The sequence below is a fragment of the Astatotilapia calliptera genome, chromosome 3 (assembly GCF_964374335.1).
Source record: "Astatotilapia calliptera chromosome 3, fAstCal68.1, whole genome shotgun sequence".
Classification (NCBI taxonomy): Eukaryota; Metazoa; Chordata; class Actinopteri; order Cichliformes; family Cichlidae; genus Astatotilapia; species Astatotilapia calliptera.
The window spans coordinates 79,420,631-79,443,026 of NC_137424.1; the positions used below are offsets into that span (position 1 = coordinate 79,420,631).

Below are 22,396 nucleotides of genomic sequence, written 5' to 3' on the forward strand. Positions count from 1 at the left end.
TAGTCGAATGGTGACCGTCGAAACGCTTCTCCCACTCGTTCTTTGCTCGATGATCCACTGCTCGAGTCTTTCCTCCAACTCGGGCCACCTTGCCTTATGTCCGCGGAAACTCAGCTGCATGTTCTTGACCTGTCGGAGCTCGTTTTCCAGCTTCCTCCACTTGCGAACCATCGATTCATTAATCTTAAATTCTCTCGCGGCTGCTCGATTTCCATGTTCCTCCGCGTAGCTGATGGCCTTCAGTTTAAACTGCACTTCATAAGCGTGTCTCTTTGCCATTTTCAGGGTTGTTAAAACAACGATGTTCTGCATAACGCACATACCTGTTCTTTTATATACAATCAACGCCCACACTTCTCCCTTTAGCGTTCTCATGGTGTTCTCTACTACGTCCGCCTTACAACAACAACACACACAGGGCACACTGCACTATAGGGCGCGCTGTACATTTTGAAGAAAATCTAAGACTTTTATGTGTGCCTTATAGTCGTGAAAATACGGTACTACAATGTTTCCCACATGCTAAAATCCCCCCCACAATATTCCGTAATACCAGAGTGCAGCCACACTCAGCCAAATGTTCCTTATCTGGAAGAAACAGGAGAGGAATTCCTCTTCCGGGATGGAAATCACGCCAGCCAGAAGACCAAGGAGGAGGCTCCTGCCACAGACCTGTCTCCTCCTGACGGCGCGTCACCACACATTCCAGCCACACTCCACACCTGAACACGGCCTCGGGACTGGATCGCCAGATTCCGCTGGTCGGTCCGTCACCGAATGACTCGTGGCACCAAACAATCAAGCAGCACTTTCTCGTGCGTCTCATCCCCCTGTCTCTGCGCTCACCATCCCCTTTAACACGTCAGTTTGGGAATGCCCCCACCTCCACAGGTGCCTACTATTGTTTGCCTTGTCCACAGTGGATTAAAAGAATATTGTGCGACAACACTAAAACATACAATATAAATATCATAATAAAACCATGCAAATAAAATCAATACTCTATGTACCAATACACAGTATGATCCAAAACAACATAAAACATAAAAACACAAATTTCCACTGTGTGACACTGTCCTCCTCACCGTCACCCAGCCATCCTGTTTGCCTGGCTGCTCAGGACAGTCTGCTAGGGGAGAGCTAGTGGGACCTACACCACCTTCGGCTGCACCAGCTACAGGGGCCTGGCTAGCTATGGGTTTTTCAAGTATGCGAAGCAGAGTCTCCAATTCAGTGATCCTGGCCTCCAGACTAGCAAATAGCCTACATTTGTTACAAGTATCATTACTTCTACAGGAGGCCAAGGAGTAACTAAATATCTGATAGAATGAGCAGGAAAGTGCAGGTGAAGAGGCAATGCTAGCGAGTTGGCTATGAGCTAAGCTAAGCTAGGCACATTGAGTGAATACTTTGGATATGAATTAGTGAGTTCAAAGAGTGCACTTCAGATGAAGCACGTGAAGACACTTCACCCGTTGCCTACTGGTGGTGGTCAGAGGGCCCGGTGGTGCCAGTGTCCGGCAGCCTCGTCAGTGCGCCCCAGGGTGGCTGTGGCTAGAATGTAGCTGCCATCACCAGTGTGTGAATGTGTGTGTGAATGGGTGGATGACTGGATGTGTAAAGCGCTTTGGGGTCCTTAGGGACTAGTAAAGCGCTATATAAATACAGGCCATTTACCATTCAAGATTATACGACAAAATAACAACTTATCTAAAAGTTTTAAATTAAACTGCTATACAGATAAATACACAAAAACACCACCGTGTGTTGGAACTCTACCACAGAAAAAGTGAACACCAAGTGACAGTACCACCCAAAGAAGAAGCCAAGAGATACAAGCATATGCAGAGATTAACACATAATACAGAATGAAGGTGAATGGTGGTGTGAGAGGAAAGCTCTGTGCAGTTTTCAGTGTTAGAAGCTCTGTATGAATATGTGTGATAAATGTTTGACACAGTCAGACTGTAAAGAAAGCTGTTGTGTTATTATTTTTGGAGGCAGCAAGAAAGATCAGTCTCACAACTTTATCATTAAGAGAATCTGGTTATAAAATATTTCATGAGATCTTTTTTTCCCCTTTCAGCTGCAGTCCTGATGGTATTTAATTGTCTGAGAACAAGTCACAGACATCATGTGTAAACATCCGGTGATCCTAAATTGGCTGAGTGGCCACAAAAGAGCTTTGACATCGTTTCACACTGAGGTTGGAGTTTACAGTGAGCTGACTGCATCATACCAATAGCTGCTCCTAATATTCTGTCCATATCTTAGTTTATGTCTTTTGCTATTGGAAGGTCTTAAATTTCAGAGTCAGCAGATGTGGATCATGTGACCTGGTTTCTAGGTTATATGACAGGTCAGAGTAGAGCTGGGCGATATATCGAGTTTTTAAAACATATCGATATATTTTTATACGAGATATAAGATGTGACAATATCCTTTATATCGATATAGTCTATGTTACGTTATAATTATAGTTGTGGAGCCGCAAGTTTGCCTCTCTTTCATCCACTTTTGTCTCTATGCAACGTTACTCCGCCTCGCCTTCACTGAAGACAACTCCCCCTCCTACCCCATCGCTTCACGTGCAGGCAGCGACAAGACGGACACGGCAAATCTCCGTTAACGAGTTACTGCGCATCGCCCCATGCGTGGGGCTGGACGGCGTCAACGTGCTAACGAGCTAAACATGCTAACGAGCTAACCGCGCTAACGAGCTAACAGCGCTAACCCTAAAATCCTTTCATTCTCTCAAAAGTTGATAGCGCGCCTTATGTATGAATTCTGGTTGTGCTTGGTGGCCGCGAACCGATTTTATGTGGTACACGGCGTTCAGCAATCTGTCAAAAATGTTTGAGTACAACTTTGGTAAGCTACGGAGCTGCACCGCTTGATAGATTGTCGGCGCATTACGGCTACCGAGGAGCTTCGCGGAGTGATACGTACTGTGCATCAACGTAATATTACCGTATTGTGTGTGTATAAGGACCATAAATGGCACCTGTAAGAGACGTGGTTATGAAGCGGATTTCAAACTCCAGGCTATCAGTCACACAGTACAAGTTGGGAACAGAGCAGCTGTAAAATCTGTCTGTCTTTGTTATTACGCTCAGCGTCTTTTAGTTTACATTTTGACTGCACAATTGTGAGCTCTTTGTTTAGCACAAAAACAACCTTGTTTTCTTTTATTTATGGAGCATTATTATTTAATGAATGCTCATAATTTAATTTTGAGTAATTTTTCATGTACATCTGTGCTGTATGTTAATAAAAGTGCCTGTGTGACATCTGGGACACAGCTTTGACTAAGAACTCTTTTTGTTCTTACTTTATGGCTTAAAAAAAATATCGAGATATATATCTTATATCGCCATCCAGCTAAAAAATATCGAGATATGAATTTTGGGTCATATCGCCCAGCCCTAGGTCAGAGGTCAGCGACTGTAATTCAGTTACTTCTGTTAATGTGAACTCACTGAGTGTTTGTGGTTTACCTCTCAGACTGACTGAAGTCCACAAGAAGATAATGATGGAGGGAGAGGAGGACAGAGCAGAGTCTGCAGGATCCAGCTGTACGTCTGTGAGGAGTGACCGGTCCAAAGATAGCAATCCAAATTTCAGTGGTGAACCTGGAGCAACGAGGTCAGAGAGCTGTGATGACTCCTTTACATGTTTGTGTTTTCCTGGATAAATATGACCTGAAAGATCCTCAGATTTTTACAAAGATTCATTAAAAAGAAAACGATGAAAGAGAAAAGATCAAAACGTTCGACTTGGTCATTTGCTGTTTGAGGACAGTGATGCTCATATCTGTGGGGAAAGTGTGACCTGAGTGGGTTCATGTTTGTCTTTAAAGAACAGAGCTGCTCTGATTCTCTTTGTGTCTGATCTGTTAAACAGTCTGAGAGGTCACACAGAGACCCAGCAGCTAAAGCCTGGATCATACTGGCTGCTGTTAATGAGACTCCATCAGGACAACACTGAACAACAGTGGTGTTCATAGCAGCGCTGCAAGGATAAAGTTCTGCACTCCAAAAACACTGCCTACAGCTAAATGTCATGTGGCTAAGTCACGTGACAAGAGATTAGAATTAAATGAAAAGAAAGAAAAACACTATTATTATTTATTCTTTCTTTGAAACATGGTCACCATAGAGCTTTGGCCTGTTTTGATGTTTCTGGGTCAGAAAGCCTCACCATCATTAATGGACCGATGAATTCACAGTTACACCAACAATTCAAAACAGCTGTATGTGGACTGATTCTCAGGAGAAAGTGAAACAGTGACACAAAAGAAACAAGTCATTCTCCCAAAGGACATCGAAGAATCATAATAATAACATGTTTTAGAAGCACCAAACAAACTCTAACTCTAACCCTAATACAGCAGAAATTTTGTAGAAGTTCCTGAAGTGAAAATTCACCAACACCCAGAGCTGAAGCTGCTCTGTGTGAAGGACTGAGCTCAGATTCACTCAATGATGTAGGATTGATCAGCAGTTACACAAGTTTAGAGCTGGGAGAGGGAGGCCTCGATTCCTGAAAGACTCCATTACAAAATAAAGTTTGTTAATATTGCCACAGATATAAAGTTAATCTATTATTACTGACAAGGAACATGCATTCAAAAGTTTTTTTTCTTATGTTGGGTGAAGAAAAATGTTTAGTTTAGGTTTTCTATATTTTTCAAATGTTTTATTTAATATATTGGTGGTTTAGTAAATTTGTTAGTAACTTCTAGGGCAGGGGTCAGCAACCTTTAACACCCAAAGAGCCACTTGGACCCGGTTTCCACACAAAAGAAAACACTGGGAGCCGCAAATACTTTTTGAAATCTAAAATGAAGAAAACACTGTATATATTGTTTTTTACCTTTATGCTTTGTGTGAACAACTAAAGTAAGTAAGTAAAGTTTATTTATTAAGCGCTTTTCACAGACAGGCAGTCACAAAGTGCTGTACTTAAATATTAAAATAAACAATACAATCAATAGACATTATACACAATCTAAAAGATCAAATGTAAATAATGTAAAGAACATAAAATACGTAGATCAACAAAAGGCTTGTTTGAACAGAAAAGTTTTTAACTGCTTTTTAAAAGAATCCACAGAGCAACTAAGGTGTGCTGCTTATGAAATCCATGAAGTGCTACAGAGAAAATTACATTTTATTTATATAATTAACACATTTTGAACTCGTAAAGAAATATAACAAAAGGAAAGACACCCAGCTGAACTAAATTGATCCATGTAGCAAACAAGAACTGTTGTGATCCGCCACCCTTTTCAGGTCAAGGCTCCAAAAGCCTTGACCTAAATTTTTAAAAAGAATAATTGGAAAAAATGCACTATGCCACTAAAAAAAAATAGATATTTGCAAAATTCTGCCTAAATATATATTTTACCTGGTTAATGTGTTTGACGGGGCGTGGTCTGCAGTGCCGCTGGGAGTCGGACGCACCTGAGCGACACCCGCAATCACGCCTCGCCGCCTTAAAGTCTGTGCTCTCTCTGCTGTTGTGTTGTCGGGCTGTGAGCTGAGAAGCTACAGCCGGCCGTGTGCGTACAGCAACCGTGTGTGAAAAGCGGTCAATAAAGAGATGCTGAAAAGCGCGTCCATGCAAACATCGTCGGGTCTGCCGTGATATGTTTACAATGAGACTTCTGGTCCCGAACCTCATCTTCTGGTCCTGTCTGCAAATCGGGGCTTTCATCTTTACGCAGGACCGTGAGCTGTCATCTGTGGGGTGTGAGCGGTGTTTGTTTTTAACATAGTTCACGGTGGAGAACAGCTGCCGACATAATGTGGATCTGAAGATCCATAATTGGCCTGCCTGGGGTTGAAAGTCTCGATAAATGCACGGCGTCTCGGCGGGTACACCGGCTTCCGCGAGTGTGACGCTTATTTTGAGCGATGAAAAAATAATAAGATATAATTTTATTTTTATATTTCAAAAACACAATAATCTTCCAATTTAGAAGTACAAGTTTTTTTTAAAAAAAAAGAACTAAACACAAATAAAATGCACTTAAGCTAAATACTTCTAATTTATTTTCCCAAATCACCCGAAGCCGCAAAATAAAGATTAAAGAGCCGCGGGTTGCTGACCCCTGTTCTAGGGCGTAGCGTGGACTATATGTTTATCAGTAGAAAACTGGATTAAATACACTCCCCTGGTAGTTGCTCTGTCTTTGTGTACATGAATGGTGAGCAAACTGTAAAAGATTACATGGATTTAAGGAGAGACTTAAGTTGAAAAGAAAGAAACTAAACGTATCTTCATCTGAATACAGTTTGTCAAGCTCTAAACTCTAAGTTTCTGCAGGTTTTTGAACACTGGTCCTTACCAGAAAACTCCTGGATCTTTATCCTGTGCTTGAACTAATTCTTCATGATTCCTCCACAGAGTGGACCAGCGGAGCTCAGAGGTTCACAGTGGTCAGTCTGCCCAGCAGCATCAAACACACATGGACTCCATATTTATGGTCTGTACATGTACAACAACTACTTTTACATCTATTCTGTTCACAGTCATCTCCATGCTGCTCTTTGTAGACCAGTGGATTGTCAGTGTGCCCAATATGGATCTGATGTTTGGCTCCATGATTTCAGTCTGATTGGCTCATTCATAATGTATTCTGTTCCAGCTGCTGGAGAACAACATCATCACTTTTGTGAAGAACGAGCTGAAGAAGATCCAGAAGGTTCTGAGTCCAGATTACCCAGAATGGTTACAGAGTCAGACAGAGGATGATGAGCAGAGGAAGAACAACAGAGAGGCATTTGAGAAGATCACACTTAACTTCCTGAGGAGAATGAAGCAGGAGGAGCTGGCTGACCATCTGCAGAGTAGTAAGAGCATTTCTGCAAAGATTTGAGCTGCTGGATAAAGGGAACAATTATGCTAATGTCTCAAGAGATGGACCAACATGTAGTCAATAATTGCTTAGCAGAACTGGAATTGTCACAAACATTTTTGTTAAACATGAACTGATTTGTTGATGTTCTATTTTTATTATTGTTATTTAGAACTTTCTGCTGCCGTTTGTCATCGTACCCTTAAATCTGCACTAAAGAAGAAGTTCCAGTGTGTGTTTGAGGGGATCGCTAAAGCAGGAAACCCAACCCTCCTGAATCAGATCTACACAGAGCTCTACATCACAGAGGGAGGGACTGCAGAGGTCAATGATGAACATGAGGTCAGACAGATTGAAACAGCATCCAGGAAACCAGACAGACCAGAAACAACAATCAGACAAGAGGACATCTTTAAAGCCTCACCTGGAAGAGATGAACCAATCAGAACAGTGCTGACAAAGGGAGTGGCTGGCATTGGGAAAACAGTCTTAACACAGAAATACACCCTGGACTGGGCTGAAGACAAAGCCAACCAGCACATCCAGTTCATATTTCCATTCACTTTCAGAGAGCTGAATGTGCTGAAAGAGGAAAAGTTCAGCTTGGTGGGACTTGTTCATCGCTTCTTTACTGAAACCAAAGAAGCAGGAATCTGCAGCTTTGAAGACTTCCAGGTTGTGTTCATCTTTGATGGTCTGGATGAGTGTCGACTTCCTCTGGACTTCCACAAAACTATAATCGTAACTGACCCTAGAAAGTCCACCTCAGTGGATGTGCTGCTGATAAACCTCATCAGGGGGAAACTGCTTCCCTCTGCTCGCCTCTGGATAACCACACGACCTGCAGCAGCCAATCAGATCCCATCTGAATGTGTTGAGATGGTGACAGAGATCAGAGGATTTACTGACCCACAGAAGGAGCAGTACTTCAGGAAGAGGTTCAGAGATGAAGATCAGGCCAGCAGGATCATCTCCCACATCAAGACATCACGGAGCCTCCACATCATGTGCCACATCCCAGTCTTCTGCTGGATCACTGCTACAGTTCTGGAGGATGTTCTGAAAACCAGAGAGAGAGGAGAGCTGCCCAAGACTCTGACTGAGATGTACATCCACTTCCTGGTGGTTCAGGCCAAAGTGAGGACGGTCAAGTATGATGGAGGAGCTGAGACAGATCCACACTGGAGTCCAGAGAGCAGGAAGATGATTGAATCTCTGGGAAAACTGGCTTTTGATCAGCTGCAGAAAGGAAACCTGATCTTCTATGAATCAGACCTGACAGAGTGTGGCATCGATATCAGAGCAGCCTCAGTGTACTCAGGAGTGTTCACACAGATCTTTAAAGAGGAGAGAGGACTGTACCAGGACAAGGTGTTCTGCTTCATCCATCTGAGTGTTCAGGAGTTTCTGGCTGCTCTTCATGTCCATCTGACCTTCATCAACTCTGGAGTCAATCTGCTTAAACAACAACAAATGATTTCCCAGAAGTCTGAAAAAGGAGAATCTGCAGAGACACACTTCTACCAGAGTGCTGTGAACAAGGCCTTGCAGAGTCCAAATGGACACCTGGACTTGTTCCTCCGCTTCCTCCTGGGTCTTTCACTGCAGACCAATCATACTCTCCTACGAGGTCTGCTGACACAGACAGGAAGTAGCTCACAGACCAATCAGGAAACAGTCCAGTACATCAAAAAGAAGCTCAATGAGAATCTGTCCGCAGAGAAAAGCATCAATCTGTTCCACTGTCTGAATGAACTGAATGATCGTTCTCTAGTGGAGGATATCCAACAGTCCCTGAGATCAGGAAATCTCTCCACAGATAAACTGTCTCCTGCTCAGTGGTCAGCTCTGGTCTTCATCTTACTGTCATCAGAAAAAGATCTGGATGTGTTTGACCTGAAGAAATACTCTGCTTCAGAGGAGGCTCTTCTGAGGCTGCTGCCAGTGGTCAAAGCCTCCAAGAAGGCTCTGTAAGTAAATATGTGATCATAGTTTTATGCAAATTTTTTTTGATTGTGCTTGTGAACAGACCGGGACCCATACATTTTTCAGGTTGCTGGTTTTATTGACATCCACATTGTTTTGGTTTGACACCAATGTTGTCCATGCCTGATCAGCTTTCCATGATGTCATTCTCCACCACCCTTGGGGGCGTCTCCCATTTTGACCTCTTTGACCTTGGGACTTCGAGGCCATATTCGACACAGATGTTTCTGTATACTATGCCGGCCAATTGGTTATGACATTGTGTGTGTATGTATGTATGTATGAATGTATGAATGTATGAATGAATGAGAACTGGGCGATAGAACGATAACGATATGTATCGCGATATAACTTTTTCTCGATAGAAAAATGTAACTATCGCGATAGACCTCGCCGCTCTTGTCCTCTTAAAAAAAAAAAAGAAAAAAAAGAACTGCCAATCCAAATTACGTAGCGCAGAGCCGAACCAATCACAGCCGCAGCGTCACGTCACGTGACTTGTTACGTACAGCACAAGTGCCAAGCCGCACATGTGTATTTGTTTGGGAAGCAGCCGGCCACCATGGAGGAAATGAGTGTGCGGACTAGAAAAATCAACCGAGCGTGACCGAAGAGAAAACAGATGATGGTTCCAATGCCGGAGAGATTGTCGAACAGAAGAGCCATAGAAGTTCCGTAGTGTGAAGGTATTTCGGCTATTTCAAGTCTGACAAAAAACAGAGTAGCGTGCACTGTAAATTGTGCCGAAAGCAAGTCTGGAAATACAATAAACTGGTGCATGCGCTACGTCCACACGTACCCGTTATTTTTGAAAACGCAGATTTTTCTATGCGTTTGCACCTTTCGTCCACACGTAAACGGTGTTTTTGGTCACTGAAAACGGAGATTTTTGAAAACTCCGTTTTTGCATTTACGTGTGGACTAGAAAAACGGAGAAAACGCAGTGTCAAAGGTGTGCGCATTTTTTGACGTCACACTGTGCGCAACGTTATTGTTTTGGTGAAATGAATTTCTACAATACTGTTAATTCTACTCTCTGCAGTGTTTAAATGCTTACATATACACACACACACACACAGTTACTGTCCGTCCACACATATGACTCGGTTCTGCTTCTATGCCCCAGCTTTGTTTACTTTTTCCCACCGAGGCTTCTAGACTTCTGATTGGCCAACATTTCTGCACAGTTAGGAATCTAGCGCCACCTGCTGCTTTGGCATGTTCATAGCAGCGTTTTCCTTCATTGCTCCCTTTATGTGTGGACGGGATTATTTTTTAAAACGAAAACGGAAAATCTCCGTTTTCAAAAATACCCGTGTACGTGTGGACGTAGCCTCAGTCTCTGACTGGAAGCGCTAATTCGTCATTCAGCTTTTGTCAGACTAAAGTAACTGTTAAAACTGTTTGAAAAGCTAAGCTATACAACAAGGAGAGATTGAGAATTTCCTTTTAGTTGTTTGTATGTATGTATGTATGTATATATATATATATATCCATAGGTCCGTCATCCTATTCAGGATGATATAGAGATCAAAGTAGCACGGAGGGAGGTTAGCCAACTAACGGAGTTGCAGAAAGGTGCGACAAAGAAGGTGCATAAGAAATACAGCAAGCTGTCCATACCTGAGGCCTTGGAAACTGCCAAGCAAAGACTCACAGCCTTGGCCAGCCGCTTGAGGAGGTACACCAGAGAGACAGAAGGCAGGAGAATAAACCAGCTGTTCTCCACAGAACCAGCAAAGGTGTACTCTCAGTGGCAAGGGAACAATAATAATAATAATAAGAGAACAGCACCACCAAGGCTGGAGACAGAGCAATACTGGAAGAGCATATGGGAGAAGGACGCAACCCACAACGGCAATGCTCAGTGGCTAGTGGATCTGAGGGCAGACCACAGCGACCTCCCTGAACAGGGTCCAGTAACCATCACAGTGGCAGATAGAAAGGGTCTCCAGTATGAAGAGTTGGACAGCACCAGGGCCCGACATGGTTCACGCCTACTGGCTAAAGAAGCTGACTGCACTCCACAAGCGTCTGGCAGCACAAATGAACCAGCTGCTAGTTAACGAGAGACACCCGGAATGGCTAACCGAAGGTCGGACGGTCCTGATCCCCAAGGACCCCAAGAAGGGACCGGTCCCCTCCAACTACCGACCAATAACCTGCCTCAGTACTACATGGAAGCTCCTGTCAGGCATCATATCGGCTAAGATGAACAGGCACATGGGTCAATACATGAGCGGGACACAGAAAGGAATTGGCAAAAATACCAGAGGCGCAAAACACCAGCTACTGGTAGACAGAACAGTCAGCCGAGACTGCAAGACCAGACTGACCAACCTGTGCACTGCCTGGATTGATTACAAGAAGGCCTATGACTCAATGCCCCACAGCTGGATACTGGAATGCCTAGAATTGTACAAGATCAATGGGACCCTAAGAGCCTTCATCAGGAACTCAATGGGGATGTGGCGTACAACACTAGAGGCCAACTCCAAGCCCATAGCACAAGTCACCATCAAGTGCGGGATCTACCAAGGAGATGCTCTGTCCCCACTGCTGTTCTGCATAGGCCTGAACCCCCTCAGTGAGATCATTAACAAGACTGGCTACGGATACCGACTACAGAACGGAGCAGTTATCAGCCACCTCCTGTACATGGATGACATCAAGCTGTATGCCAAGAGTGAACGAGACATCGATTCACTGATCCACACTACCAGGCTATACAGCAATGACATTGGAATGTCGTTCGGACTGGAGAAGTGTAGTCGGATGGTAACAAAAAGAGGGAAGGTAGTCAGAACTGAGGGGATTGAACTACTAGAAGGCAACATTGCAGACATAGAGGACAGTTATAAGTACCTGGGGATCCCACAGGCAAATGGGAACCATGAAGAGGCCGCTAGAAAGGCTGCAACCACCAAGTACCTGCAGAGGGTCAGGCAAGTCCTGAGGAGTCAGCTGAATGGTAAGAACAAGATCCGGGCCATCAACACGTACGCCCTGCCCGTGATCAGGTACCCTGCTGGGGTAATAGGCTGGCCAAAGGAGGAGATAGAAGCCACTGACATAAAGACAAGAAAGCTCCTTACCATGCATGGAGGGTTTCACCCCAAGTCCAGCACCCTGAGGCTGTACGCTAAGTGGAAGGAAGGAAGGGGGCCGGGGACTGGTGAGTGTCAGCACCACAGTCCAGGATGAGACAACGAACATCCATGAATACATTGGGAAGATGGCCCCAACTGACCGAGTGCTCAGTGAATACCTCAGGCAGCAGAATCCCAAGAAAGAGGAGAGAGACGAGGAACCATTATGGAAGGACAGGCCCCTGCACAGTATGTACCACCGGCAGATAGAGGAGGTGGCTGATATCCAGAAATCCTACCAGTGGCTGGACAAAGCTGGACTGAAAGACAGCACAGAGGCACTAATCATGGCAGCACAAGAACAAGCTCTGAGTACAAGATCCATAGAGGCTGGGGTCTATCACACCAGGCAAGACCCCAGGTGCAGGCTGTGTAAAGATGCCCCAGAGACAATCCAGCACATAACAGCAGGGTGCAAGATGCTAGCAGGCAAGGCATACATGGAACGCCATAACCAGGTGGCCGGCATAGTGTACAGGAACATCTTTGCCGAGTATAACCTGGAAGTCCCGAGGTCAAAATGGGAGATGCCCCCAAGGGTGGTGGAGAATGACCGAGCTAAGATCCTGTGGGACTTCCAGATACAGACGGACAAAATGGTGGTGGCTAACCAACCGGACATAGTGGTGGTAGACAAACAGAAGAAGACGGCCGTAGTGATCGATGTAGCGCATAGGTGTCAAACTCTGGCCCGTGGGCCAAATTTGGCCCGCAGCCTAATTACATTTGGCCCACGAAACCATACCAAATTACTATTAGAGCTGGCCTACTGGTATTGTACAGCTAATATACAGTGGGGCAAAAAAGTATTTAGTCAGCCACCGATTGTGCAAGTTCCCCCTCCTAAAATGATGACAGAGGTCAGTAATTTGCACCAGAGGTACACTTCAACTGTGAGAGACAGAATGTGAAAAAAAAATCCATGAATCCACATGGTAGGATTTGTAAAGAATTTATTCGTAAATCAGGGTGGAAAATAAGTATTTGGTCAATAACAAAAATACAACTCAGTACTTTGTAACATAACCTTTGTTGGCAATAACAGAGGTCAAACGTTTACTATAGGTCTTTACCAGGTTTGCACACACAGTAGCTGGTATTTTGGCCCATTCCTCCATGCAGATCTTCTCGAGAGCAGTGATGTTTTGGGGCTGTCGCCGAGCAACACGGACTTTCAACTCCCGCCACAGATTTTTTATGGGGTTGAGGTCTGGAGACTGGCTAGGCCACTCCAGGACTTTCAAATGCTTCTTACGGAGCCACTCCTTTGTTGCCCGGGCGGTGTGTTTTGGATCATTGTCATGTTGGAAGACCCAGCCTCGTTTCATCTTCAAAGTTCTCACTGATGGAAGGAGGTTTTGGCTCAAAATCTCACGATACATGGCCCCATTCATTCTGTCCTTAACACGGATCAGTCGTCCTGTCCCCTTGGCAGAAAAACAGCCCCATAGCATGATGTTTCCACCCCCATGCTTCACAGTAGGTATGGTGTTCTTGGGATGCAACTCAGTATTCTTCTTCCTCCAAACACGACGAGTTGAGTTTATTCCAAAAAGTTCTACTTTGGTAACATCTGACCACATGACATTCTCCCAATCCTCTGCTGTATCATCCATGTGCTCTCTGGCAAACTTCAGACGGGCCTGGACATGCACTGGCTTCAGCAGCGGAACACGTCTGGCACTGCGGGATTTGATTCCCTGCCGTAGTGTGTTACTGATGGTGACCTTTGTTACTTTGGTCCCAGCTCTCTGCAGGTCATTCACCAGGTCCCCCCGTGTGGTTCTGGGATCTTTGCTCACCGTTCTCATGATCATTTTGACCCCACGGGATGAGATCTTGCGTGGAGCCCCAGATCGAGGGAGATTATCAGTGGTCTTGTATGTCTTCCATTTTCTGATGATTGCTCCCACAGTTGATTTTTTCACACCAAGCTGCTTGCCTATTGTAGATTCACTCTTCCCAGTCTGGTGCAGGTCTACAATACTTTTCCTGGTGTCCTTCGAAACTCTTTGGTCTTGGCCATGGCGGAGTTTGGAGTCTGACTGTTTGAGGCTGTGGACAGGTGTCTTTTATACAGATGATGAGTTCAAACAGGTGCCATTCATACAGGTAACGAGTGGGGGACAGAAAAGCTTCTTACAGAAGACGTTACAGGTCTGTGAGAGCCAGAGATTTTCCTTGTTTGAGGTGACCAAATACTTATTTTCCACCCTGATTTACGAATAAATTCTTTACAAATCCTACCATGTGAATTCATGGATTTTGTTTTCACATTCTGTCTCTCACAGTTGAAGTGTACCTCTGGTGCAAATTACTGAGCTCTGTCATCATTTTAAGTGGGGGAACTTGCACAATCGGTGGCTGACTAAATACTTTTTTGCCCCACTGTATATATTGTTTAGTATTAAGCTTTGCTTGTTCCATATTCAGTTTTTCAGCAAAACGTTTTTGAGTCCATAAGAAAAGATTCATTCTTATATTTGGAGGAATAAATATATATTTCAATAACTATTAACTATTAACTATTAACGTTAGCCCGCGACTTTGTTCCAGTTTTGAATTTTGGCCCACTGTGTATTTGAGTTTGACACCCCTGATGTAGCGGTTCCGAATGACAGCAATATCAGGAAGAAGGAACACGAGAAGCTGGAGAAATGCCAAGGGCTCAGAGAAGAGCTTAGAAAGAGGTTAGAATCGTGACCACCAGTCCTGTATATACCAGTTGCTCACTATTTTCCATTTAGAGGTATAATTATGATTTGAACATTGAATGTAAAATTCATATGAACATTAAAAGTGTTTATATTTAAACACATACTTTTTTTGTTTGGTTTTCAGACTGAATGGCTGTTTCCTCTCTAAGAGAAGCTGCGAATCTCTGTCCTTAGTTCTCAGCGCCCAGTCCTCTAATCTGAGAGAGCTGGATCTGAGTAACAACAATCTGCAGGATATGGGATTGAAGCTTCTGTGTGCTCCACTGCAGAATCCACATTGCATACTGGAAACTCTCAGGTTGGTAAATTTCAATTGTTGCTGTATCTTAGTATTTTTAACATTTCTTAGTCACTGTAAACTGCCACATTTCTGTGTATAAAATAAGACAAGAATTTCATTCAGTCCTGAAACATTAAAAATGCGGTACACTATAAAGCCAATGGTTTTTTTGGTGTGTTTTTTTTTTTTTTTTGCATTTGTGTTCTTTATCTTTCAGGCTGAATATTTGTAATCTCTCAGAGAAAAGCTGTGAAGTTCTGTCCTCAGTCCTCAGTTCCCAATTCTGTAATCTGAGAGAGCTTGATCTGAGTAACAACAATCTACAGGATTCAGGAGTCAAGCTTCTGGGTGCAGCAGTGCAAAATCCACATTGTACACTGGAATCACTCAGGTCAGATCAAAGGATATTTTATTTTTTATCCAATTACACATTTAACCAATTAAGCATTTTAGTTAATAAAGGTAAATTTCATTCGTTTGTCATTGTATCTTAGTATTTCTAATGTTTTTTAGTCAAAATAAACTGCCACATTTCTGTTTTTAAAATAATAAGGCAACAATTTCAGACAAATTCAACAATTTCAAAATCTATTAACTTCTTATATCACTATCAATATAATGTCTTTGTGTTCTTTATTTTTCAGGCTGAATTCCTCTAATCTCTCAGAGAAAAGCTGCAAAGCTCTGTCCTCAGTTCTCAGCTTCCAATCCTCTAATCTGAGACAGCTGTACCTGAGCGACAACAACCTGGAGGATTCAGGAGTGAAGCTTCTTTCTGCTGCACTGCAGAGTCCACACTGTACACTGGAATCACTGTGGTCAGAGTTATGTCTTTTTCACCCGACATTATCTAAAATCTGTTTGGGGGGGTGGATTATTAGACTCACAATTGCAGTCTGTAAAGCTTTTCAAAACACTGAAAAGACTCTTGGAGTTCTTTTTTGACCAAATTATGGCCTTTAATGTGCATTTTAAAGATAAATATTGTTAAATTTTAAAACATCCCGGGTCATAATGGTGTTTAAAAACTCAACCATACACTTATTCCTTTTAGGCTCGTTTATTGTAATTCATTATTTTCAGGTTGTCAGATAAGCTCAGTTAGAAGCCCTCAGTTAATAACATATGCTGCACTGACAGTATTAAAAAGGAGCCACATAGAGAGAGCATATTTCTCCCATTTAGCTTCTCTCTTCATATGTCCTAATTTCTCATAGTTCCATATTATCCCAATGGCACACTTTACTGCTGTCTTACTTCAGCTATGAGACCCCTCCCGGTGGAACCACGTTCTACTTTGGATTAAGGAGAAAGACATGTACTTTTAAGTTTAGATATCAGAATTTTGTTTTTTCTAAAAAGTATAGTGAGGGATGAGTTAACCCTCCCTCCTCCAGTTTTGGAGGTTTTCTTCTGGTAAAAGGGAGTCCTTCCTTCCAAGTGCTGCTCAAAGGCATCTGTGCGATTGTTTGGATGGATTTTCTTCTCCACTCTTCTACACCTTCTGCACATTCAGTAGATGACAGTCATTGTATCTGAGAAGGGAAAAACAAAGACAGACCTTCAGTGAAGTGTTTTCAGATGAATTGTTTTGTGTGTCTGCAGTCTTGCAGGCTGTCTGCTTACAGAGGAAGGCTGTACTTCTCTGGCCTCAGCTCTGAGCTCCAACCCCTCCCATCTGAGAGAGCTGGACCTGAGTTACAATCATCCAGGAGACTTAGGAATGAAGCTGCTCTTGGCTGGACTGAAGGATCCAGGCTGGAGACTGGACACTCTCAGGTATGGAGAGAATGTCTGATAGAGGAGGAAGAGCTGGAAACATTCCCTGTGCCCTTATCTCACCTCCTGTTTGTTTTATCCAGGTATGACATTGTTTTCCTTTCCTCAAAACCAGTGTTGAGCAAGTTACTTTGAAAAAGTAATTAGGTATAGTTACTAAGTACTTCTTCAAAAAAGTAACTGAGGTAGTAACAGAGTTACTACATCTAATATTCTGAAAGTAACTAATTACTAGGAAAAGTAACTATTATGTTACTTTAAAAAATGTTTAACTCTCTGGGGTCCAGGGTTTAATTGGCTGTTTTTGACTTTTGATTTTACCTCTGCATATACACCTTAAAAAAACCGTTAACCTTGTTGTGTTTGGTATAATTCTTTTCAGCACCATCTCACATGTCTGAATTTACAGTCATTCTTTCATTTTGACATACTGTATTAACACAAGTGATCTAAAATCAGACAATAAACGTAAAATCGGAGTAGAAAAAAAGTTATATTTTTAACAGTAACAACCACAAACATGTTTAATGATTCATTTTCATGATTTGAAATGCAATTCTAAATTGTAAATGTTAAAAACCTATACACAAGTTTTGCAAACAACAAAGTTATATTAAGCTATTTACCTAAAAATACAAAACAATACAATACAACTTTATTTATATAGCACATTTAAAAACCAACGGTATACCAAAGTGTTTCACCAGAAAACAGCAGGTTAAAACATTAACAATATAAGATCATTAACAAAGTACTGAATATGCTAACAGGTCAATGGCACTAATTACACAAGAATAAAAGTGAATATCAAATCAAACTTGCTAAAAACACACAGGTTTGAATTAGAAGAAGATATATAGAAAGAAAAATTTTTTATTTTGTATAAAATACAGGAGTTAACTAACCGGGAAAGAAAGTTTAAATAAGTGAGTTTTTAATCGTGATTTAAATGATTGGATGGAGTCAGATGCGTGAATAGCAATGGAAGGTTGTTCCAGGGTTAGGTGCAACCAGGGCAAATGCACGGTCGCCTCTGGTCTTAAGCTGAGATCTAGGCTGTACCAAGAGCAATTGGGCTGATGAGCTGAGGGCTCTCCCACGGGTGTATGGTCCAAGAAGTTCACCAAGATAGCTAGGTGCTGTATTATTTATAATTTTGAAGGACCTGTTCGAAAGATAAGATTTAAGCCAGTTAAGGACGTCACCGCTAATGCCAACTGTATGTTCTAACCTCGTTAGTAGAATATTATAGTCCACCATATCAAGGGCTGAGGACAAGTACAAGTACAACAAGTTCAACAAGTACAAGTACCTCGGGCTGTGGGTGGACAATAAACTGGACTGGTCATGCAACACAGAGCACCTGTATAAAAAAGCCCAAAGCCGACTGTACTTCCTCAGGAGGCTGAGGTCTTTTAACATCTGCAGGAAGCTCCTGAGGATGTTTTACCAGTCAGTGGTTGCTGGAGTACTTTTCTATGCTGTGCTGTGCTGGGGGAGCAGCACAGCAAAGAAGGACTCATCCAGGCTGGAGAAACTGATCAGGAAGGCTAGCTCTGTGGTCGGCATGAAGCTGGACACTCTGGTGACAGTGGCAGAGAAAAGGACATTAAAGAAACTGATGGACATTATGGACAATGCCAGGCATCCTCTGCAGACGGCCATTAACAACCAGAAGAGTCTGTTCAGTGACAGGTTGCTTCTCCCAAAGACAAGAACTAACAGACTTAAAAACTCCTTTGTCCCACACGCCATCAGACTGTTTAACTCCTCTCTGGAGGGGAGAGGGAGGGGAAACAGGAGGACAAAGGAGGGGGGAACAACTAAGCTGTAGTGCCTCTTCACCTCACTGTGCAATACCTTTTGTGCAATACTTTTGTAAATAGTCAACAGTGCAATAGACCTCAGTACTTGAAATGTGCAATTCACTTGTATTTTTATTTTTTATTCCTATTTATTCTATTTATCCCCTTCGTATATTTTATTTATATTGTCTCTGTATTTATATATATGTGTGTGTGTGTGTGTGTATATATATATATATATATATATATAATATTCTGTAACTCTGTAACTTCTGTCGGTGCTGTGCTTTTTTGGAAATCGAATTTCCCAGAGGAACCCACCCGAGGGATTAATAAAGTTCTATCTAATCTAATCTAATCTAATCTAAGTCCAGTAAGACTAAGACCGCAGAACGACCTGAATCGGCAGTTAGGAGAAGATCATTAAGGACTCTCAGCAGAGCTGTCTCAGTGCTATGATGTGTTTTAAAGCCAGACTGAAATTTATCACTGATGTTGTTTGCATCCAGATAGGCCTGGAGTTGCGAGAGAACTACAGCTTGCAAATGTATTCGGCCCCCTTGAACTTTTCCACATTTTGTCACATTACAGCCACAAACATGAATCAATTTTACTGGAATTCCACGTGAAAGACCAATACAAAGTGGTGTACATGTGAGAAGTGGAACGAAAATCATACATGATTCCAAACATTTTTTTACAAATAAATAACTGCCTGGGCAGGCTGGGACCACTGTATTCCCCTCCTGAGTCGCCTGACGGTTTGCCAAAATCGCTCTGAGGCAGTCCGAAAGTCTTTTTCCATGCCTCCAAACTCCTCCCACACCCAAGCCGCGTTCTGTTTGGCCTCTCACTACCTATCACTGCCTCCAATGTCATACAGGCTAGTCAAGCTCTCAGCCTGATGGTTCCACCAGTGTCCGACCTCTTATCTGCTCCTTTTCCTGACAGAGGCAGAAACAACTCCCTGCCTAGCCTTGATTATTTAATGTTATCCTACTACTGATTCCATTTATCTAGTTCGGGAAGAGTCTTTTGACCCTCAAAACACAGAGCACCAACTCGTAAAAAGCACATGTGATGTGTATAAAAGGCCCCAAAGTTCAGAGGATAATTCTTAGATCTTATGTAGGTGTTTGTATATTGTTCATTTCATATTCCACCTTCTGTTAACTGAGCTAGCCCACCGTCTGGTGACGTCATACAGTTAGTAAGGTTAGTGTCAGATGAGCGGTGGATAGGTCCAGTGGGGGGTGCACTGATTCCTGTGGGATGTGATGTGTGCGTGCATGATGAGTAAGTATTAACCTGTGTTGCATGTTTCTTTGTTGGTGTTGATACCATGATATGTCAAAGGAGCTTGCAAAGAAAAGCGTCTGGACTTCTTTAAGTTACTTGAAGACGTTTCACCTCTCATCCGAGAAGCTTCTTCAGTTCTAAGGTCAAATGGTGGAGAGTCCCAGATATAAACATAGTGGGAGTGACCCCCCACAGAGGGACAAAAGGACCCCTGATGATCCTCTAATCGCCTGAGCCAAGGTGTGAAACTGGGTGTGGGCCCCAATCAGCCAGAGTTTCGGGTGGGTTCATTGTGAAACCTGGCTCCACCTTATCATGCGAATTCCTGAGATCAGATGGCCCAGGATGTGAGTGGGCGTTAAGGCGTCTGGGAAGGGATCTCAAAACTGGATTATAGATGGCAGAGAATTGGTGTCGTAAACCCCTGCCTCTGTTCAACGATGGTCGCTCACAGTGGACATAGATGGCTTCTTTCACTCCTCTTTCAAACCATCTGTCCTCTCTGTCCAAAATGTGAACATTGGCATCCTCGAAAGAGTGTCCTTTATCCTTAAGATGCAGATGGATTGCTGAGTCTTGTCCTGTGGAGGTGGCTCTTCTATGTTGTGCCATGTGCTTGTGAAGTGGCTGTTTGGTCTCACCAATGTAGAGGTCTGGGCATTCCTCGCTGCACTGTACAGCATACACTACCATACCCACCCGAAACTCTGGCTGATTGGGGCCCACACCCAGTTTCACACCTTGTCTCAGGCGATTAGAGGATCATCAGGGGGTCCTTTTGTCCCTCTGTGGGGGGTTACTCCCACTAGGTTTATATCTGGGACTCTCCACCATTTGACCTTAGAACTGAAGAAGCTTCTCGGATGAGAGGTGAAACGTCTTCAAGTAACTTAACCCTTTACAGCCGATCGGAGCGGGCACGCTCTGTTTTGCGTAACTATTTTTAAATCCCGGTAGCACTGCAACCACGTAAGCTAGTGCAAAGTTTTTTTTGCATATGAAACCGGAGGAGTTGTACTTACATCTTATGCCATCAGCTTGTCCTAGGTCACGGTTTCCTTCCACACAAAGCTTTGCAAAAACTGCATAAAAAGCGCTTGCAGGAACAAAAACACAATATTCCAGAAACACGCTTTACCGATCCAATCAGCTGGTCATAACACTTCCTACGTTGGAATAGACGTCAGCGCGAACTTTTGCATTTTCGCCATTACCTGCCCGAAACCGGAAGGTCGGTGGTTCGATCCCAGGCTGCCTCCTGGCTGCATGCCAAATATCCTTGGGCAAGATACTAACCCCATGTTTGCCTACTGGTGGTGGTCAGAGGGCCCGGTGGCGCCAGTGTCCGGCAGCCTCGCCTCTGTCAGTGCGCCCCAGGGCAGCTGTGGCTACAATGTAGCTTGCCATCACCAGTGTGTGAATGTGTGTGTGAATGGCTGAATGTAGTGTAAAGCGCTTTGGGGTCCTTAGGGACTAGAAAAGCGCTATACAAATGCAGGCCATTTACCATTTACAATTTAGAAGCTAATGTAGTTTATAGTTGCAATGGTATAGGCTATGCATGCGATGCGTGAATTCACCCTAATTTTACACACGAATTGATGTCAGATAGTTTATCCTGGTTTAGCTTTAGTTTGCCACATGTATGGTCCTTAATGTTTCTAACTTCATGCCTCTATTATCAGAGCTTCCCTGTATGGTATATGTGGTGCTCGTGATTCCTTAATCTATGTTACAGAGTTTATAGCAGACAATTTGTTATGAGGACCGCTAAATGCAGATCGTAGTTTGACCGGAAGTATCGTGTTCTCATTTGAACTTCACAATTAGAGCATTACGGTGGTTTATAATGGGGAAGCCTTGATTTTGTACAACTACCGGAAGTAGTTCATGTGTACTGACGGTAACTTAACCTCGCACTATTGTCGTTTAGTTGGCACAGTGTAAGCAGTAGCTCTCCAGAGTCAATTATTCTGTGTTTCTCCTTTCTTCATCCATTCATTGATCTCATAGTCTCCTGCTTCTTTTTGCATTGTTTTCATGTCATCTTCTGTTAATGATGGTAGTGAATCTTCTGCCAGACCAACCATTTGTCCTTGATATCATCCTGCCTCGTTTGCTGCCAGGTCTGCAGTCTTCCTTTTGATGTCCTTTGCATTTCATCACTACCTCATCTCTGGGCAGCAATACAGCTTGTATTTGTTCTTCCAGTGGTTCTTCACTGGAGTATTGGTTGTAGTCAGAAAACTCTGTCTCACCCACTGTGGTCCATTCACATGAATTGCTCCATTTCCATATGCTGAGTCTGTATAGATGTTCACTCTTTTTCCTTTAGAGAGTTGTAGCGCTTTGGTGAAAGCCACAATCTCTGCCACCTGAGCTAAGGCTGGCTGTGTTGGTGTCCACAGACCACAGCCAATGGTTTTGTATGCTGTTGATCCTGTGGTACTCCTGAGTATCCTACTATGGTGAAAGTACTTGTTGACAATTGCTTTAAAATGTTTATTGTTGAAATTGCT

General features: G+C 43.2%; 1 protein-coding gene across 3 annotated transcripts in view; it reads left to right on the top strand.

Moving 5' to 3' along the window:
• The window catches only part of LOC145425924 (uncharacterized), an 87,794-nt gene that overhangs the window by 19,621 nt on the left and 45,777 nt on the right, over positions 1 to 22,396 (top strand). For all 3 annotated transcript variants that reach the window (XM_080299391.1, XM_080299390.1, XM_080299392.1), the window contains 8 exons: positions 3,505 to 3,645; positions 6,412 to 6,490; positions 6,653 to 6,857; positions 7,035 to 8,832; positions 14,839 to 15,012; positions 15,212 to 15,385; positions 15,639 to 15,812; positions 16,600 to 16,773. In XM_080299391.1, the coding sequence (XP_080155517.1) occupies positions 3,505 to 3,645; positions 6,412 to 6,490; positions 6,653 to 6,857; positions 7,035 to 8,832; positions 14,839 to 15,012; positions 15,212 to 15,385; positions 15,639 to 15,812; positions 16,600 to 16,773 (2,919 nt within the window). The remainder of the gene's footprint in view (positions 1 to 3,504; positions 3,646 to 6,411; positions 6,491 to 6,652; positions 6,858 to 7,034; positions 8,833 to 14,838; positions 15,013 to 15,211; positions 15,386 to 15,638; positions 15,813 to 16,599; positions 16,774 to 22,396) is intronic.